This window comes from Cervus elaphus, chromosome 27 (genome assembly GCF_910594005.1).
Source record: "Cervus elaphus chromosome 27, mCerEla1.1, whole genome shotgun sequence".
NCBI lineage: Eukaryota > Metazoa > Chordata > Mammalia > Artiodactyla > Cervidae > Cervus > Cervus elaphus.
In genome coordinates, this window is record NC_057841.1 from 43629264 (window position 1) to 43648141 (window position 18878).

General features: G+C 43.1%; 1 protein-coding gene across 4 annotated transcripts in view; it reads left to right on the forward strand.

Moving 5' to 3' along the window:
- PTPRM (protein tyrosine phosphatase receptor type M) overlaps positions 1–18878 on the forward strand; it is a 645114-nt gene that overhangs the window by 286039 nt on the left and 340197 nt on the right. For all 4 annotated transcript variants that reach the window (XM_043889726.1, XM_043889727.1, XM_043889723.1 and 1 more), the window contains exons 6-7: positions 1745–1919; positions 7998–8291. In XM_043889726.1, the coding sequence (XP_043745661.1) occupies positions 1745–1919; positions 7998–8291 (469 nt within the window). The remainder of the gene's footprint in view (positions 1–1744; positions 1920–7997; positions 8292–18878) is intronic.

Here is an 18878-nt window from a genome sequence, read left to right on the forward strand (position 1 = left end):
TAGCAAGCCCATGCTTACTGCACATCAGCCGTATTCTGCAGAGTCTGCGGGGCCAGGATCACTGGTAATAAAGGCAGTGTTTTGCCAGCCTGTCCGCCTGTTTTCTAGAGCTCATCCCTCAGCTGGTCCAGAATCTGGGCGGGGACCAGTCATTAGGCCGGTGTCTTAAATTCCCACAACTCCCTGATACTTGTAGGATCTCTTACAGATGAGGGGGGTGGGGGGCGGCGGTGCCCAGGTGGGTAAATCACTCTGAAGTTACCTGTGGAGTTCTGGTCGGTCTAATTCCCAAACTCATGTCCATTAGGACACACTGACAAAATATCACCGAGAAAGCTATTAGAAGGCTTTGCTTATGTAAATCACTGAGCGCTACAGAGGAGTTTTATTATTGGTAGCCTGGCATGTTCACACCTATAAACACAGACACTTTCAGGCAGCCCATGTGTCCTGGAGTGCACGGATGCTTGTCCACCTCCCCAGTTCCTCTGGCTGCCTTGGCCTCCTCCAAAGCTTTACACTCTTTCTAACATCCCAGGCAGCCTGTTCTCTCTTCTGCCTGGGACACTTCCTTCTCTCCCACCCTCCCCTTAGGGTAGCTCCTGCTTACCCTTCAGATCTCAGCTCCAAGATCAGTTCCTCAAACCAGCCTCCATATTTAAAGACAACTCCATTATGATTTCTGCCGGCCACCTGACCCGCCATCATTGGTGATCACGTGTGCATTTCAAGCCTGCACTTCCCAGCAACTGAAGCGCTGTGAGCACTGGGGTCACTTTTCTGTTGTCCACCCCGGTGAACTTAGGGTGTTAATATAGTGACCGCACGGGGGTGGCCCCTAGCATGGTTGCTGGGTGAATAATCAGACAAAATGCATTTGCCTTAAGGTCTTTGCCGGTTGTTTTCTCCTTAATACTTGCAAATAGCATGGTAAAGAGAGCCTCTTTCCTGATAACTGTACTAAAACTATATAGGACGGAAATCTGTAGTCGTTTTTGTGGCTTTAAACTATGGGAAGCATGAATGAATTTCTAAGTGTGCATAAGTAAGGACTTATTTACTGTCTTGGGCATGGAATAGGACAACTCTGCCCCAGAGATGGAACCTGCTTTGTGTGGTCCTGGCTGTGGAATATGGAAAGGAACTTCTCCCCTCGCGTTTCAGTGTTAGGTGATATTAAGCACCAACTTCCGCTTGGTTTTTGTAGCTCCAGGAAGAAAATTCTAAAGCTGAATCTAGTCCTTCAGACCCTTTCCATAGGAGCTATGCTAATACCTACTTATGTTTTTAATGTAGTTCTTGATAAGCTGTTTATTAGTTCATATATAAAATGAGGTCAGTCATAGTGTAGTGTGTGAATTAATTTTTTTTTCTAGCCAAGTATAATACGATTATGTATTATAAAAAGACTAACTGTTGATAGTTTGGGAGCAAAGTAAAGGATTTTCCCATGTGCTTCTTCCTCTCCTCCCATTGCACTAGAATAACATAATGAATATCTTAGAGGGGCAAAACCAAAGACATTTCTTCACACTTAATTTTGCATCTGACAAATCCTGAAAGTGTTGATCAAGGCAGAATTTTGGTTTCTGGGCAGCTGTTTTCCTGCAACAACTGCCCATGGGTAATTAACAAGGGATCGGGATCTGGATGTAAGTAACACTGAACTCTGTGCCTTCAGAAGTATGTTTCCGGAAGACAGCTGATATTACTTGTTTTTGTCCTCTCCACCCCCACAACACAGGGCATTGATGTCCAGGATGCTCCTCTGAAGGAAATAAAGGTGACCAGTTCCCGGCGATTCATAGCATCATTTAACGTCGTGAACACAACCAAACGAGATGCTGGAAAATACCGCTGCATGATTCGCACCGACGGGGGAGTTGGCATATCCAACTATGCAGAGTTGGTAGTTAAAGGTATATAATGTTATTTTTATACCCCCACATAGTCTATTAAAACAAGCATGTGGGACGGTTATGAGATCATGATTTGTTGAAAGCTCAGACTTACCCTCATCTGTTTCTGAACAGTGGTTTGGTGACAGGCTGTATTGATGGATTGCATTTTAAGTACAGATTTTGCACGTGAGCAATATTTTTGAAAAATGTATTTTATTTATGTTGGTTCAGTTGCATACAAAGCAGCGAATGTGCTCTTGGCAAGTTCTTCTGCCAACTCTGTATACAGAGATTACAGCCTATAAATTTTTTTTTTTAAGGAATGAAATTTTTTGTACTGATAGAAAATCACTTAAAATGCAAATATTCCCCCAGCCAGGGTGTTTACGATAGCAGGGTGGTTAATAAAATGAGGCAGTGTCAGTATAGAAATGCTCCGTCATATCACCCAAACCACATTGATAACAGTGAGTTAGCATTCATAATGCTGCCGTTAGGGTCTATTACTGTATTTTGTGTGACTGAAGAATTAAGTCATTATAGTCAGGAAGGTGGGAGATGAGTTAAATAAAAGGGGGGGGATATAAATTTCCTTTAGCTAGTTTGATGTTTTTTTTGTGTGCACGGACTTTGGAGTTTATAGTACTGATCTGCTCAGGCAGTTTTTGGTCCCAGACAGAATAATTTGGACTTTTAGATATACCATGAGGCATTTTTATACAACTTGGGGCAAGCCACTGCTGCTTCTTCCTAGGGGAACAGAATGATGCCTACTTTTAAAATGTTCCTCCGCATTTGTTAAACGGGGAATGTAAAATCGGTTTCTTTTGGAGGGACTATTCCTTTTGTCAGCAAATTTCTCTGTGCAGGCAGTTCTACAGACTGCGGGGTTCAAACCCCCGCGCTGGCTGCATGGGTGTGGTCCTGTGCTCTGGATGCTTCTTTTTCCTCAGGTTTAAAATAGACTTGATAATGAGTTTGACCCAGGACTCCCCTGGTGGGTCCAGCGGCTAAGACTCCGAGCTCCCAGGACAGGGGTTCCAGGTTCCATCCCCTGTTGGGGAACAAGATCCCACATGCCACACAACTAAGACCTGGCGCAGCCAACTGGAAAAGAATAATAATGTGACTGACCCTCAAGGGCTATCAGGAAGATCAGATGCGACAAATAGGTGAATGGCGCCGAGAACACCTAGTGGGCAGCCCACACCTGTGCAGTCCATGATGGGAGAGAGGTGCCTCTTACTCTCTCTGCTCTGGTCCATTAGTGGTCCTCATCTGAGAATGCACGGCTGAATCACCTTTCCGAAAATAATAACAATAATACACCAGCCACTTCTTCTCCACCCCCACTACCACACCTGTATTGAATCAGAGTCTCTGGGGACAGAGCCTCTGCAATAAACGCTATAGGTGATGTGGGTAAAGGCTTCTGTTGTGAAACTGGCCCCACCAGTGTTAGTCATTCCTGGCTTGGGGGGAGCCTGACCCCAGCAGTGTTTATCTGCAGCTAATATGACTAACGTTCTGTGGAAGGAAATAAGGAGCCAGCCACACACTGCAGTGTAGACTCTAATGATCTCATTTGCCATGCCTGATCCCTATGAGTGTGGGCTTGTAGCAAAGCTTTAGCCTGTCTGGCTAGTTTTGGAGTTTGGATTTTATCTGTAAGCAGAGGGAACTTTGCATAAATGTGCACACTGTCCCCTGCAGAAGGGTCTCGGGGTAGAAAACCCCCACCATTTGCCGACAAATCCAGAGGACCGGCCGCCTTGCTGGTCCCAAGGCTGAGTTCTTTATTGTCATCAGTGTAACTTCACTTTTGTCTTGGTCCAGTTCTTTGTGGTTGTGTCCTGTTTTCTGGTTGCTCTAGTGCTTCGCTGTGACCACCTGTGCCGCCTGAGGCATGGTGCTCTGTAATCAGTGTGATGAAGATTTAGTCGCCTCTAAAAATTGCCTCCGTGGGAGAATTAATTTTGGGGGAGTTATAAGCAAATCACATGGCAAATAGATGGGGATAAAGTGGAAACAGTGACAGATTTTATTTTCTTGGGCTCCAAAATCACTGTGGATGGTGACTGCAGCCACAGAATTAAAAGACCCTTGCTCCTTGAAAGAAAAGCCATGACAAACCTAGATAGCATATTAAAAAACAGAGACATTACTTTGCTGAAAATTGTCCGTCTAGTCAAAGCTATGGTTTTTCCAGTAGTCATGTATGGATATGAGAGCTGAACCATAAAGAAAGCTGAGTGCTAAAGAATTGATGCTTTTGAACTGTGGTGTTGGAGAAGACTCTTGAGAGTCCCTTGGACAGCAAGGAGATCAAACCAGTCAATCCTAAAGGAAATCAGTCCTGAATATTCATTGGAAGGACTGATGCTGACACTCTAATACTTTGGCTACCTGATGTGAAGTGTCGACTCATTGGAAAAGACTCTGATGCTGGGAAGATAGAGGGCAGGAGAAGGGGGCAACAGAAGATAAGATGGTTAGATAGTATCACTGACTCAATGGACATGATTTGGAACAAACTCCAAGAGATAAGGACCAGGAAGCCTGGCATGCTGCAGTTCATGGGATCACAAAAGAATCAGACATGACTGAGAGACTGAGCAACAAACAATAACAATAAGCACGTCAGACATCTCTGGTCTGCCAGAACACACCTAAGAGCAAAGGATGTGTGGGTTCAACTCACATTTCTGCCGCACCTTTTCCTGCCTTAGGACAGACAGCATGGGGAACTCTTGACTCCTCATGATAAAATGTCCAGGCACCTCTTTTGCATCTCTGCATCCTGCCTGAGTCAGTGACAACTGGCTTGCAGTTATAGCACAAATCTGGAATTTGACTTTTCCTCCACTTATAATTTTTATTGCCATCTTTTGCTTATATTTTATTTCTTTGAAATGAGGTAACATGCCAGATTCTACTAGTCAAGTAAAGAATTGCCTCGACACGGTTACTTTAAAAGACATAATGACATGTTTAGGCCACATGTATGTGATTGAACACATTTTCTGTGTGTGTATTTAGAGTGCTAATATTTTTTAAGATGACAAAATCTTAAGTTGTTTACTGCTTTCTTAAGGTCATCTCTGATTTGATGTCCCCAAATGAAGCCCAACTCATTTTAAACTATCATACTTGTCTTATTTATATCTACCACTGCTTTTGGTAATCAAAAACAAGAAAATATTTCATGTAATCTCTGCAATGCATGTATATATGCATTTATATCAGTGTCATATTTAACTATAAAAGACATATATTAAGAATTCACAAAAAAAAAAAAGAATTCACTTATATATATCAATTATATATATGATATGTATCTATATGTATATTAATTCTATTTATATAAATAAATAACTTGATTTAGAATTACTTTTAACATGCCCTTTCACTTGGATTAAATATTTTAAGTTGCTTTTTATCACTTAGTAAGATTGAGTGCCTTCCTTCTTTCCCTTTGAGAAAATTTATTCAAAATTTAAATATTGACTTATTATTGTAGATTCTTCCAGCAACCCCAAAGTCCTTTTGAATGACTTTCTCAATTATTTCCAGATTCTAGTTGAATCTTTCATTTGACTTAATGTATTTGGTACTCTTCCTAATGGAGAACTAATAGAGAAAATAGTCTTGGGACGAATAAGCATTAAAGTCCTGTCTATTTTAGGAGACTAGTAACAATGTCCTAAATGAATTGTGTGCTCACTAACCTTTGTGGCTTTGCCCCTGAGTTATATTTTGAATGGCAGTTCAGGAACCCTTGCTAGCATGTGCAACTACAAAGTAATTAACTGCTTTTTCAGCCTGGCTACGTCAATGCCTTAGGATATACTAGAAAAGGCCCTTTTCATGTCTTGGTTCAAGGAATTGCCTAATGATATAAATTGATGTTAAATCATTATGAGTTGCGTCAAAGCTATCTCGAGAAATGAAGAGCTGGCACAGAGTTGTAGTTCATAAACAATAGGAACAATAATTTAATAAATGTGTACTAAATTTGCGGTCCCCTAAATAAAACTCATCTTGTGTCTTATGTAGACTTAAGTCTCATGAGATTTCCCTATTTTATTTTTTGACATGACCCCATACATTTATTGAGGAGGACATGGCAACCTACTCCAGTGTTCTTGCCTAGAGAATCCCCTTGGATGGGGGAGCCTGGTGGGCTGCAGTCCATAGGGTCGCAGAGAGTCAGACATGATTGAGTGACTAAGCATGTACATTTATATATTTTATTTGGCTATGCCAGGTCTTAGTTGTGGCATATGGGATCTTTAGTTGCAGCATGTGGAATCTAGTTCCCTGACTAGGGGTCAAACTCAGACTCTCTGCATTGGGAGCATGTAATCTTAACTCCTGGACCACCAGGAAAGTCTCTTCCCAGTTATTTTAAAAGTTAGTATGATTTATCACACCTTGAATATGTTAAAGAAGAAAAAAGATGCCCTAACTTAACAGAAGGTGGTCGTGTTGCTCATTTCTTATTGGTCTAGGAACCAACTTGGTATCATCTCGGGGGCCAAATCTCAGATGAGACCAGCAGTCCTGAGGTCCTGATCAGCAGGAAACGTGGCGGGGATCAACTGGCTATGTATGCCACCAAGCGGACAGGCGCATATGCCAGTGACAGAATTGTTGTTCAGTCACTAAGTCATGTCCAACTCTTTGCGACCCCAAGGACTGCAGCACACCAGGTTTCCTGTCCTTCACCATCTCCCAGAGCTTGCTCAAACTCATATCCATTAAGTCAGTGATGCCATCCAACCGTCTCATCCTCTGTTGCTCATCCTTCTTCTCCTCCCGTCCTCAGTCTTTCCCAGCATCAGGGTATTTTACAGTGAGTCAGCTCTTTGCATTAGGTGGCCAAAGCATTGAAGCTCCAGCTTCAGCATCAGTCCTTCCAATGAATATTCAGCTTGATTTCCTTTAAGATTGGCTGGTTTGATCTCCTTGCTGTCCAAGGGACTCTCAAGTCTTCTCCAGCACCACAATTCAAATAGCAGGCTTTATTTCCCAGACGTTTGTGTGAACTAGATGAGGAGTTGAAAACAAAAACACGCTGAAAGGCACAAACCACCTGCAGAAACATTCTCGAAAAAAATCACTAGAGCTTAACGTTTTTCTCTGATGGAGATTCATTAAATAGAAACATGTTATTTCATGCAATTACCTTCCTCCCTAATGTCTTGTATGGTGCCCCTCACAGTGACATTGGCACATGGGATGTCTTTATTTGGTGCCTGGAGAGCCATTCAAGTGGCACTTGATATACGGGGAATGCTGTTGTAAACAAGATTGCCTGTTTCTCCCATCTCCAAGGTCCAGAGAAAGTCAGTCTTGTGTTTTAAACAAGGAGGGGGACTTTCTTGAGTTGTAAAGAGTGTTTGCCATTGATTGCTTAGAGGTTTATCAAGTTGGGCATGTGCTTTGTTTTAGAGCTTTTCTTTCTCTCTGTGGCTTTAATAATACTCATTAGTGGAAGTTCCCTCAACAGTGGCTGTGCTGGACTTTATTACCCCAAGTGCTCACTGCTCTGAGAGCAGAAGGAATCCATTGGGATGGCTTTTTGGGGTAAATGAGGCGTCCTGGAAACGCATTTATGATGAGATAAAGTATAATTTCGTCTATGTTTTTCAAGTGATGATATTCTTGGAATATAAATATAAGAAGACTGAATTTAATGATATAAGTAATACCTTGGGTGATGTCAAAGACACTGTTGACAGTGGCGAGCCTTCTAGAGCTTAATTACTACCATTTGAGAGAGTTTTTACAAGTTACTTTTAGTGCAAAATAAAATCCTTTGATGCCTATGTAAGTATTCAAGAAAAAATGAATTGCATCCTGAAACAAAATGGGGTTGTACCTACCTGAACAGGCTTAGGCTTTAAAGATGGCTTATTTCACAGATTTAAACACTCTGCAGACCTCTCTCAAGGTGCTTTTTCTTATTAACCTGAGCAAAACAGTTCTCATCCGTTCATCACTAAACTGTCAACATCTTCCCGATTTTAGTGATTGATATGCGTTGAGCTCTTTCCAAGTGTCTGAAGGATGGCCCTCTGGTTTATCTTTCAGAGCCCCCTGTTCCCATTGCGCCCCCTCAGCTGGCCTCTGTGGGGGCCACCTACCTGTGGATACAACTCAACGCCAACTCCATCAATGGGGACGGGCCCATTGTGGCCCGGGAGGTGGAATACTGCACGGCCAGTGGGAGCTGGAGCGACCGGCAGCCGGTGGACTCCACAAGCTACAAGATCGGGCATCTGGACCCCGACACGGAGTATGAGATCAGTGTGCTCCTCACCCGGCCCGGCGAGGGCGGCACCGGCTCCCCTGGGCCCGCCCTCAGGACCAGGACCAAGTGTGCCGGTGAGTCTGGGGACCCTGGGACCGCTTGTCCATGTCTGGTGGGGTCTGACCTGCAGCCTCAGTGCAGGGGGCTCACGCTTTCCTCAGCTCTTCTGGGACCCTGTGTGGGCATATAGGAGGTCCCTTCACCTGCGGGCAGCCACCTGTGGATTCAGACCTCAAGGCTTTGTCTCACTCAGGACGTCTCCACCCCCATTTTCCCTGTCCTTCGTTGACACCTTCCTAAGAGTATCACCTAGTTCATATGGGAATCATCCCACAGTTGACACAAACTGTCCACTTTAATGATGTCCGCTCACCAGTCAGCACCTCCCATCTAGGTCTCTTCAGTTTATGTTCCCTGTCGATGTGCTTTTAGCCTGGTAGGGTGGGGGGTAGGGGGCAGCTTTGGAAGAACAGATTCCACCTTAGCCATGTGTTTTTATGGACGGATATTGAATGGAGGGGCTGCTTGCCAGTGACACAGGGCCCATTTGCAAGACAAGCCAGGGTGATTTTCAGGCTGCACACAGGCTTTAAATTCTCAGATGATAAAGTTCTAATTGACTGTGCGGAGCCGGCTCTGTGGGGTTGATGGAGAGAGAAATGCAGAGTCTTATAAAAATCAAACCCCGAAGAAAGCTCCTGTCAGAGGTTCAAGTGCTGTTTCTGTCTGGCTGCTCTCCAGTCGAAATAACAGAAAGAAGTAACAGGTTGGGACACTGAAGTGTTCTTTCATCATTTGAAGGAAGATTCTTACACTGAATCGCGGCCTGAGCTAATGAGACTCCAGAAGTTTTTATGGAGACAATTGATTCTTCAGGTGGCTTTATTTAAGAGGACACTTATCGATAGGTTTCATTTCTTCTTAAGTTTTAAAAGTACTCAGAGCAACAGCCTAACCGTGTCTGGTAGGAGAAATGATTAAGCCTTGACAGTGGTAACTACTTCATTCTTTCTTCATAATTTTGAGTATGTGGTTTCCAAAAGCCAAAACCTCATGGAAAAAAATTGTTTTTGTAAAAATACTTTTGTTCGAAAAGAAAACAGGACGCTTATCTTCTTGGGGTATTGCTACCGGGCCTGCCTTTTCCACCCACATCTGTTTCCTGGGTCCCCCGCCCCCATGGCCATATCATGCTCAGTGCAGAGTCTGGCGTAAGACCTGTGGTAATGCCCACAGCTGCCATGGGTGGTCCATAGAGAACAGAGTCGGATCACACCTTCTGTGCCTCACTTTCCTAAACCATGTCATCCCATCTCTCTCTCTTTAACGAATACAATTTCCCTTCTTTGAAATGGTTTATCATCTTTCATAATGCAAACAATAGCTTGTAACACTGTTTACATCATTTTACAATTTAGGAATTGCTTTCAAATCTGTTGCTTATTTTGTAACTGCTTCATGAAGTCTCTGGAGTCAAGACTATGACCCCCTTCCCTTTTGTTGTGTAGTCACTAAGTCGTGTCCAACTCTTTGCGACCCCATGGACTGTAGCCTCGCAGGCTGCTCTGTCGATGGGATTTCCCAGGCAAGAATACTGGAGTGGGTTGCCATTCCCTTCTCCAGGGGATCTTCCTGACCCAGGGACTGAACCCGTATCTCCTGCATTAGGCAGGCATTGGCAGGCAGATTCCTTACTGCTGCACTACAAGGGAAGCTGACCCCCTTCCTAGAGATTAGGAAATGGAGGCCCTTGTGGTCTGCTTTCCTCCACGCCTGCTCCTTGAGCAGTAAGTTCATGTTCTCTGACTTCAGTGTTATTTGGAGGAATCCTGCTTGGGGGCCACGGTGCTAGTCAGTCTTCCTTTCTCTTCAGAAGAAGGTTAGGATCCCATTCACTGACAACCCCTCCCACCTCATGTTTTTAGCTCTGGTCTTTTCTCCTGATTCTGTGTCTGTGTATTTCAGGTATTGACATGATTATTACCTACATTTCCCCTAAACCTAAGGTGTGTGTCTCTGTTTTCAAGAAGCCTTTTTGTTACTGTGGCGTAATGTGTAAATGTAGAGCCTTTCATAATCGATTGGCAGCCCTTCTTAAGACATTAAAACCAGTTCTGAATGGATAGTTGCATATCAGCCCTGTGCCTTAAAGTTTTAACCCCTCTTAAGCAAGGAAGTCCGACGAGAAGGCAAGCTTTTTCCTCGTACCATTTGCAACCCACCATGTTCACTGTTGCAGGTGTATCTTGCATGGGCATTGAGCATTTTTTTTTTTTTGAAAAAACTGTTGTTGAGCAAGTCAGTCTTAGGAAATAGAAATATGTTAGGTGAGAGGGTCAAAGCTAGAAATAAGAGGGGAAGATGACGGGTGGGTGAGCAAAGAGATGTTGAATGAACCTTCTACTGTCAAAGAAATACAGCTTCACCCTTTCCTGACCTGAGGCTTTTGAGAAAATCTGCAGGAAAGCTTGCCTACTGCTCTGGTGAGCTGTGTGGAATGTTGGTGCACAGGACAGAGTGAAAAGAAGCAAGACTCTAGACTGAGAGGTGTGCTAGTGGTCCCCTCCTCTTCCTCAGGTGGTTCACCAGCATTTAAGGCTCAGAAAGAACAAGTCATGGACCTCATAACCTGAGAGAGATGCTGAGCATTCTGCAAAGCAGGTGGAAGATGGAAAATGACCTTATGGAAAATGACCTTCACTGGGCATAAACAGTGGATGAATCTAAGAGGGTGACAGGTAGTAGGAATAAATGAACATTCGTCCCAGGTGGTTTAAAAGGCCAAGACTATGTGTCCAGAATTAGAGAAATAAAATTTAGCAGCAATACATAAAAAAAAAGAGATTGAGGATTAGGTGTAAATGCGTATAAATATACAGTATGGTCCATATTGTATTAGTCATTCTGTAGTGCTATTGCCTTGCCCTCACCTCCCCGAAAGTGAAAGGTGGTGCTGGAGAAGACTCTTAAGAGTCCCTTGGACAGCAAGAAGATTAAACCAGTCAATCCCAAAGGAAATCAACCCTGGATAGTCATTGGAAAGACTGATGCTGAACCTGAAGTTCCATTACTTTGGTCACCTGTTGTGAAGATCCTGATGTTGGGAAAGATTGAAGGCAAAAGGAAAAGAGGGTGGCAGAGGATGAAATGGTTAGATAGCATCACCAACTCACTGGACATGAGTGTGAGCAAACTCGGGGAGATAATGAAGGACCAGGAAGCCTGGTTTGCTGCGGTCCATGGGGTCGCACAGAATCAGACACGACTTAGTGGCTGAACAACAATGAAACAACACCTACCCCAAAAAAAAGTCCCTAATGTAAGCATAGGTTGCATTAAGATAACAAATGCCTTGTAGGAGGTCAGCTATTATTGTCACTCATTTTAAAAGAGAGAGAACACAGAATAGGCTGAGCTCAAAGGAATGCACCCTGGATAGGAAATGCTCTGAATTTCACTCAACCATTGAGGAATGGTGGAAGAATTGAGATGGATGATGGAGAAGAGCAGGGTGTCTGCACATTTGACAAGAGCTAAGTCATGACCAGGAGTTTCCAGTGGCTGGTGGGTTCAGGCAAAAGCTGGTGTTGCTGAAGGAGATTGTGTATTCATGAGAGGATTGAGCTGGCTGAACCTGGAGGCCTCTTCCACGTGAGGATTCTATGGTCTCTTTTTAATTAAATGATCCAGTATGTTCTTCTAGCTTGAAAACCTCTGAGTTGACCTTTTTATTTCATCCTTGATGAAATTCTCTGTGATCATGTTTATCAGGCGGTGCTCTGCTGGCCAACGGAGGTCTCTGATGACCTTTGCAAAAGCCTGAGCAGAAGTAGGGAAACACTGAGTTTTAGGGTAGCAGTTTTTGTGCTAAAATATCACTTTCATGAAAAGCTTGTGGTATCTGGAGCCGGAGTCAGCAGTTGAGAATTCAGGCTCGGAGACCAGGCTGCCAGGATTTGAGTCCTGGCTCTGCCTGGAGCTAGACATGTGACCTTGGGAAGTTCTCTGGGAGCTAGACATGTGACCTTCTCTGAGTTTCTGTTGCCTTATCTATGAAACAGGGGTGATACTAACAGTTGGTATCTCCTATCTCCTAGTGTGGTTGTGAAGTCTTAGAAGACAATACATGTGAGGTGCCTAGGACAGAACCTGACATGTAGCAAGTAGTCAATACAGGTTAAATGCCAGTGAAAAAAATTATCTTTTAGTGTTTTCATTCAAAAGAAGTAGATGTTGGCAACCTGATTTCCTTGCCCTAGATAACTTAATCTGGTAAGTCAAAAATCAGAAGGATTCTGTTTATATTTGGGCTCAGAGAATCCCTTGCAGTTGGGCATTGCATCCATGCCAGGCATCATTCTCTCATTTTTTTTTTTTTCTATTAAATCTGTTTCTTTTGGACAAACTATTTTCATTACTGTGCTGCACCCATGAGGCCTGTCCTATCCCACTGCAGTGACACCCACAAAACCGTATTTCGTTTCTTTCATTGAAATGAAATGGTCACTGTTTATGGCCCATCTCTGTGCGCTGACATTGATTTTCGCATGTGGCGTGTAGGTTTCTTTCAAGAATTGTAGGGGAGCACACTGCCAGACCTTTTGCTTTCTGACGCTTCCCAAAATGATTTTCAAATGTATGCACAGGCTCTGCGTGTGTGACCTTGATCAAATCACTGTTCTTCTCTGATTCTCCAAATAGGCACTGTTGACACCTGCCCAGATCATATCCAAGGTGTTTTTGAAGATCAGGTTAGACATTATCTGTGAAAGTATTTTAGAGTTGAGCAAATCCTCTGCCTACATGGGATATTAAAAATGATTATTGTCAAGAGCTAGTTTCAAGATTTATACACACATCTAGTTATTTTCCAACCTTGCCATTCGGCTAGAGTTGGGAAACCTCGGAGAGCTGAAATTATTTCAGTATCCAGTGGAGCAAAATGCAATTTAGTTTGTATTTTCTATTATATCTTATATTCTTGTAATTATGTGCAGCCTGTATATCACAAGTCATTAGCTGGGAGCTCCTTGAAAAAGAGAAATAGGAGATGCTGTTACCTTGATTCTCGCAGTGGACTTTTTAAGTGTTTTATTTGAGGATATTGCTTTTTATGTATCCTGGTTATTGTTTAACTGTGGTTAAGTGGCTTGCTAATAACTGGCCCCAGGAGTTAAAGCAGGATGATGATAAACTAATGATTTAACAATTAAGATGGTAGGAGTAAAAAAGAAAACTGAACTAAAATGTGTTCTTTAGAGTTAGTATAACTAAAATTATTTTAAAACAGAGAATGATTGCATGGTTTAAAAATTTTATGCTTACGATAATTTATTAAGCATCCATATTTGAAAGGACTGTCCCTAGGCCTTGAGGGCAGAGCAACAAGACAAGATGTGACCTTCAGAGCTGATGTATTCGGGGGGTATTGGAGGGAAGAGGTGTTCAGGCAATAAATATATAAATTATGCATATGTGTTCTTCTGTGTGTGTAAGTGTGTGTTAGTTGCTCAGTCTTGTCTAACTCTTTGCAATCTCATGGACTGTAGCCTGCCAGTCTCCTCTGTCCATGGAATTCTCCAGGCAAGAATACTGGAGTGAGTAGCTATTCCCTCCTCCAGGGGATTTTCCTGACCCAAATATCAAACCCATGTCTCCTGCACTGCAGGCAGATTCTTTACCATCTGAGCCACCAGGCAAGTTTGTGTGCATATAGATATATGTATATTGTATATACACATACATATAATACAATAAATGCTATGAAGGAAAGTAGAGAAAGGAATAAAGGACAGAAAGGTCGAATTTTTCTATTATTTTTAGATTTAATTGTGCCAAAATAACGTAACATAAAATTTAACATCTTAAGCCATTTATATTGTATAGTTCAGTAGTGTTCTGTTCACCTAGCCAACCTCCAGGAGTTTTTCATTTTGCAAAACTGAAACTCCCTACCTCTTCCCTTCACTCCCCAGCCCCCGAAAACCCCCATTTCTGCCTTTATGAGTTTGACGACTCCAGGTTCCTCCTGTCAGTGGAATCATACAGAATCTGTCTTTTGTGTCTGGCGGGTTCACTTTGTGCAGTGTCTGCCAGGTCCATCCGTATTACAGCATGTGTGATTGCACCTCTGTAGTTACTATGACAATGTTGTATAGTGTATACACGTCTGTAATTACTCTGACAGTGTCGTGTAGTGTATAGTTTACGTGATCCTTTGAAAACCACTTTGAGACTTTAAGCAATTACATCGGTTTTCAATGAGTAATCCTCGAAGTTTAAAAACATTTTATCTTTCTGACTTGGGAACTCATGCCTCCTAGAGCAGACAGTACTTCTGTGTCTTCAGAGACTTCAAGTGTATATAGAAGAGGTGTGTCAGGATGCTATAGCCACCCACCAACAGGCAGCCTTCTGTTTGTCGAGAATAATGAGTGAGATGAGAAATTGGAGTGTTTAAAAAAATAATGTAAACGAGTAAGGGAGTGTACATTGTATATTCACAGAGAGATGTGTATTTGTTTCACACATGCCTAGCTGGGAGCCTTTTCTGTAACTGTAATAAGAAGTTCGAATGTGTATTAAATGAAATTGCATTTTTGTTCTGCTCAGGGGCTCAGATAGAAGCAGTCAAAGCTGCCTTGTCTGTCCTACCTGCAGTGACAGGAGAGATGGGCCATGCTTTTCATCACTTCAGGCCGCTTCACCTTCCAGTGCCCTGTGGCCTGTGAAAGTGGGTGTGTGCTCACCCTGTTGCAGTGTGCGTTTTAGTGCATCTCCTGTTCTTTGTGATGGTGGTTGTCCTGTTGCCCCAGAACAGATGTGTTTGTGTAACTCTCCTGTGCCCTCACCATATGCTTGGATGACGACCTACAGGCGTGAGCAGGGTGTCTCGAAGAGCAGAGGCCCTGCATCCCTGACCATGAGGATGTTGTGCTGACCGCAGGTTAATGTTTCATGATGTGTTTTACCAGAGACCCTGAGACCATCTTTCTTTCTTTTTTTTTTAAATTTTTTCAATTAATTAAATAATTTGTTTTGTTTGTTTTGATTGCGCTGGATCTTCGTTGCTGCACACAGATTTTCTCTAGCTGTGGCAAGTGGGGACTACTCTCTAGTTGCAGTGCTCGGGCCTCTAATTTCGGTGGCTTCTCTTGCTGTGGAGCACAGGCTGCAGACACTCAGGTGCACGGGCTTAGTTGCTCCGAGGCACGTGGGATCTTCCTGGACCAGGGATCAAACCCACATATCCTGTGTCTCCTGTACTGGTGGGCGGATTTTTTACCACTGAACCACCAGGGAAGCCCCTTGAGACCGTCTTTAACCTAGTTTACATAGCAACATACTCTGTGCTACCAGCCCTAGTCTAAATCTCAGGAGATTTAGGTTAATATAGGTTTTGAGGTATTAATTTCACTGTGGTTGCTAAATGTGACACAGGAGTAACTCCTTTTATATTTTATTTTTAAGTTTTATTGGAGTCTAGTTGATTTGCAATGTTGCATTAGTTTCAGTTGTATAGTAAAGTGAATCAGTTATACATATACATATATCCACTCTTTTTTTTTTTTTTTTAAGATTCTTTGCACATATAGGTCACTACAGGGTATTGAGTAGAGTTCCCTGTGCTGTAGAACAGGTCCTTATTAGTTAGTTATCTATTTTATATAGAATAGTGTGTGTATGTCAGACCCAATCATCTTAAATACTCTTGAGTGGAATTCCCATATGGAAACTGAACAGTGATCAGGTTCTTGGCAGGAGGGCTTTGCATGAAGCCCAAACTGCATGGTACCTGCATCCACTGAAGGCCAACTTCTCTGTGTCTCTTTATTATTCTTAGTTCCTCTTGTGGGGGCAAAACAGACATTCCAGTTGGAATGGGTCTGATCTGAATTAAAACCCTGCTAAAACTTGTTTTGTTTTCTTCCTAAATCAACGGGGCGGGGGGGGGGGGTGCAGATTTGTTTCTTTTGTACAAAACTTGCTGGTGCCACAACACGTATTTGGACCCACAAGGATGACCCAAGGGCACTGGGGCAGGTGGGAGCCCGACTCAGACCTGGCAGTGGCTGAGATTCAGAATGAATACAGGACAATGAATACAGAATGAATACAGAATGAATACAGGACAAGGCCTCATCGAATGCAACACAGTTTATTTTTAATTTTATTTACCAGGGAAAGAAAAATTAAAGTGTGCTAATTCTAATTCTAAAACAGTTCTGCCAAAGGGCAACAGGTTTTTTTTTTTTTTAATGCATTTCCAAAACATTAAACCATTAAGAACCTTTCTTAATGATAAACATTAAAAGGGTATAAAAAGTATCTGCCCTATTAGACTGCAGATATAAATACATGGCTTTGGGCAGCATGTTGCAATTGGGCAAGGTCTAGAACCCAGCAGCATCACGGCACCGTTTTTATTATAATATATTCAGCCCGTGCTGTACAGGTCTTTATGCCCCATAGGCTGTAATATCCAAACCTTAACCCCGCCTTGAAACACTGAGTCAGCACTTTCCAGTGTCCATGCCTATTAACTGTTCAGTTGTGTCCGACTCTTTGCAACCCCATGGACTGCTATCCACCAGGCTCCTCTGTCTATGGGAATTCTCCAAGGAAAGAATACTGGAGTGGGTTGCCATTTCCTCCTCCAGGGGATCTTTCTGACCCAGGGATTGGACCTGGGTCTCACACATTGCCGGCAGATTCTTTACTGTCTGAGCCACTAGGGAAGTCTCAGCCCTAAGGCCATGGCCGGGGAGGAGGTAGGATTATAACTTCTGGAGCAGTTTTGTGTGAGGGGTTTGCTTCTAGAGAAGCCAGCTTCAGCTGCTACTTACACCCAATGGCTCAGTGGGTAAAGAATCTGCCTGCCATGCAGGACGCATAGGAGATGCAAGTTTGATCCCTGGGTCGGGAAGATTCCCTGGAGAAGGAAATGACAACCCACTCTAGTATTCTTGCCTGGGCAATCTCACAGCCAGGGGAGCCTGGTGGGCTACAGTCCATGGGATCGAAAAAGAGTTGGACATGACCGAGTGACTAAGCATGCTAGAAAAGTCAGACAGATGGAGGTGGTTGTTTCAGAGTACTCATTATCCTGTCTCTGCCACTCCTAAGTGCCCTGATGGTTCTAGAAGGTGTCGAGCAGGTCCCTTGTCTGTAAAGAGTAAGTATTGCTTATGGAATTTCTAGGCGTGAGGTTGAAGTCTTTGTAGGCAGCTCCCTGTGTGGCTTTGAATAAATTAAGGAGGAAGAGAAAGTTAAAAGAAGGATCTGGAGATTATCAGTCAGTGGCTGCAGCTTCCCCAGGCCATACCTCTGATGGGCCATTTGACGCTTAAAAAAAAACAATACTCAAAACCCTCCCATGCTGTGTTCTGTATGTCGTGACCAGGTTCCTGGTGCAGTGCTCTGATGGCACCGGTCTCTATGAGAGGGGCTCTGCTGTCCTAGAGAAACCGGCCTGTGGTCAGGGTTGAGATTGGAGATGTGCGTCCTGATACCGTGGACTCAGGGACTGAGATGGGTCCTGATACCATTGACTCAGGGACCAAGGTGGGTCCTGATACCGTGGATTAAGGGACTGAGGTTGTTCCTAGTACCGTGGACTCAGGGACTGAGGTGGGTCCTGATACCGTGGACCGAGGGACTGAGGTGGGTCCTGATACCATTGACTCAGGGACCAAGGTGGGTCCTGATACCGTGGATTAAGGGACTGAGGTGGGTCCTGATACCGTGGACTCGGGGACTGAGGTGGGTCCTGATACCGTGGATTTAGGGACTGAGGCGCACAGGTACACTCTTCCCCTCTGGACTGCTTCTGAGACAGGCTTACCTTTATTCTAAGCCCACGACCGAATGAAGACCTGAAAGGACTAGTTTCAGTATCACCTTTGTCTTCAGGACATTTCAGGAAAAGTTCCCACAGGCCTTAACTCATCAGGTTTGCTCTGGGTTTGTGCCTCAAGTACAGCAAGTCTGATTCCATGAACTAGGAAGTAGATCGATGCTGTCTTTGATCTCATAGGTCCTATGTGCTTCTGTTCATCTTGCCTGGGCAGGCTTAGATTCATCCTCCTTTTCTCACACCAGCTCTCAGTTCATTTGTACCTGTTCATGTGGCTAGAACTCATGGGAACAGACTCAGCTACATTTGGGCTCCAATTAGAACTTTTCTACTTCATCTGTGAGGAAAATCCTGCTCGTGCTTAAAAACTAAATTAATAAGAAGTTAAATGAGAGCTAAAACTTGCAGAGTGATAACAATGGATTATGAAAGCTTGATGAAATGTCAAAATTTTAGTTTATGAGGCTGAGACACGTTCCTTTGTTTGGATAATGTTTTTCTAAATTAATTTTAAGAATATAAAGAACCAGTAATTGCATTACCTATTAGAATAAATTGCAAGTGAATAGAAAGCTTTAAAAATGAATAATGCATATAAATGAAATTAAAACTACAAATACCAGAAATTTTATTAGGAAGCATGGTTATACCTATTATTAAAATAAGAAAGATAATAGAACTGTTTGAGATCAAAACTGCTGGTCTTCCATCCATGTTATTACCTTTGTAGAAAGAGTAAAATAAGTAATATTCAGGTAAAATATTTCTATTGACCAAATAGCAATATTTCTTTCTTACAGATCTA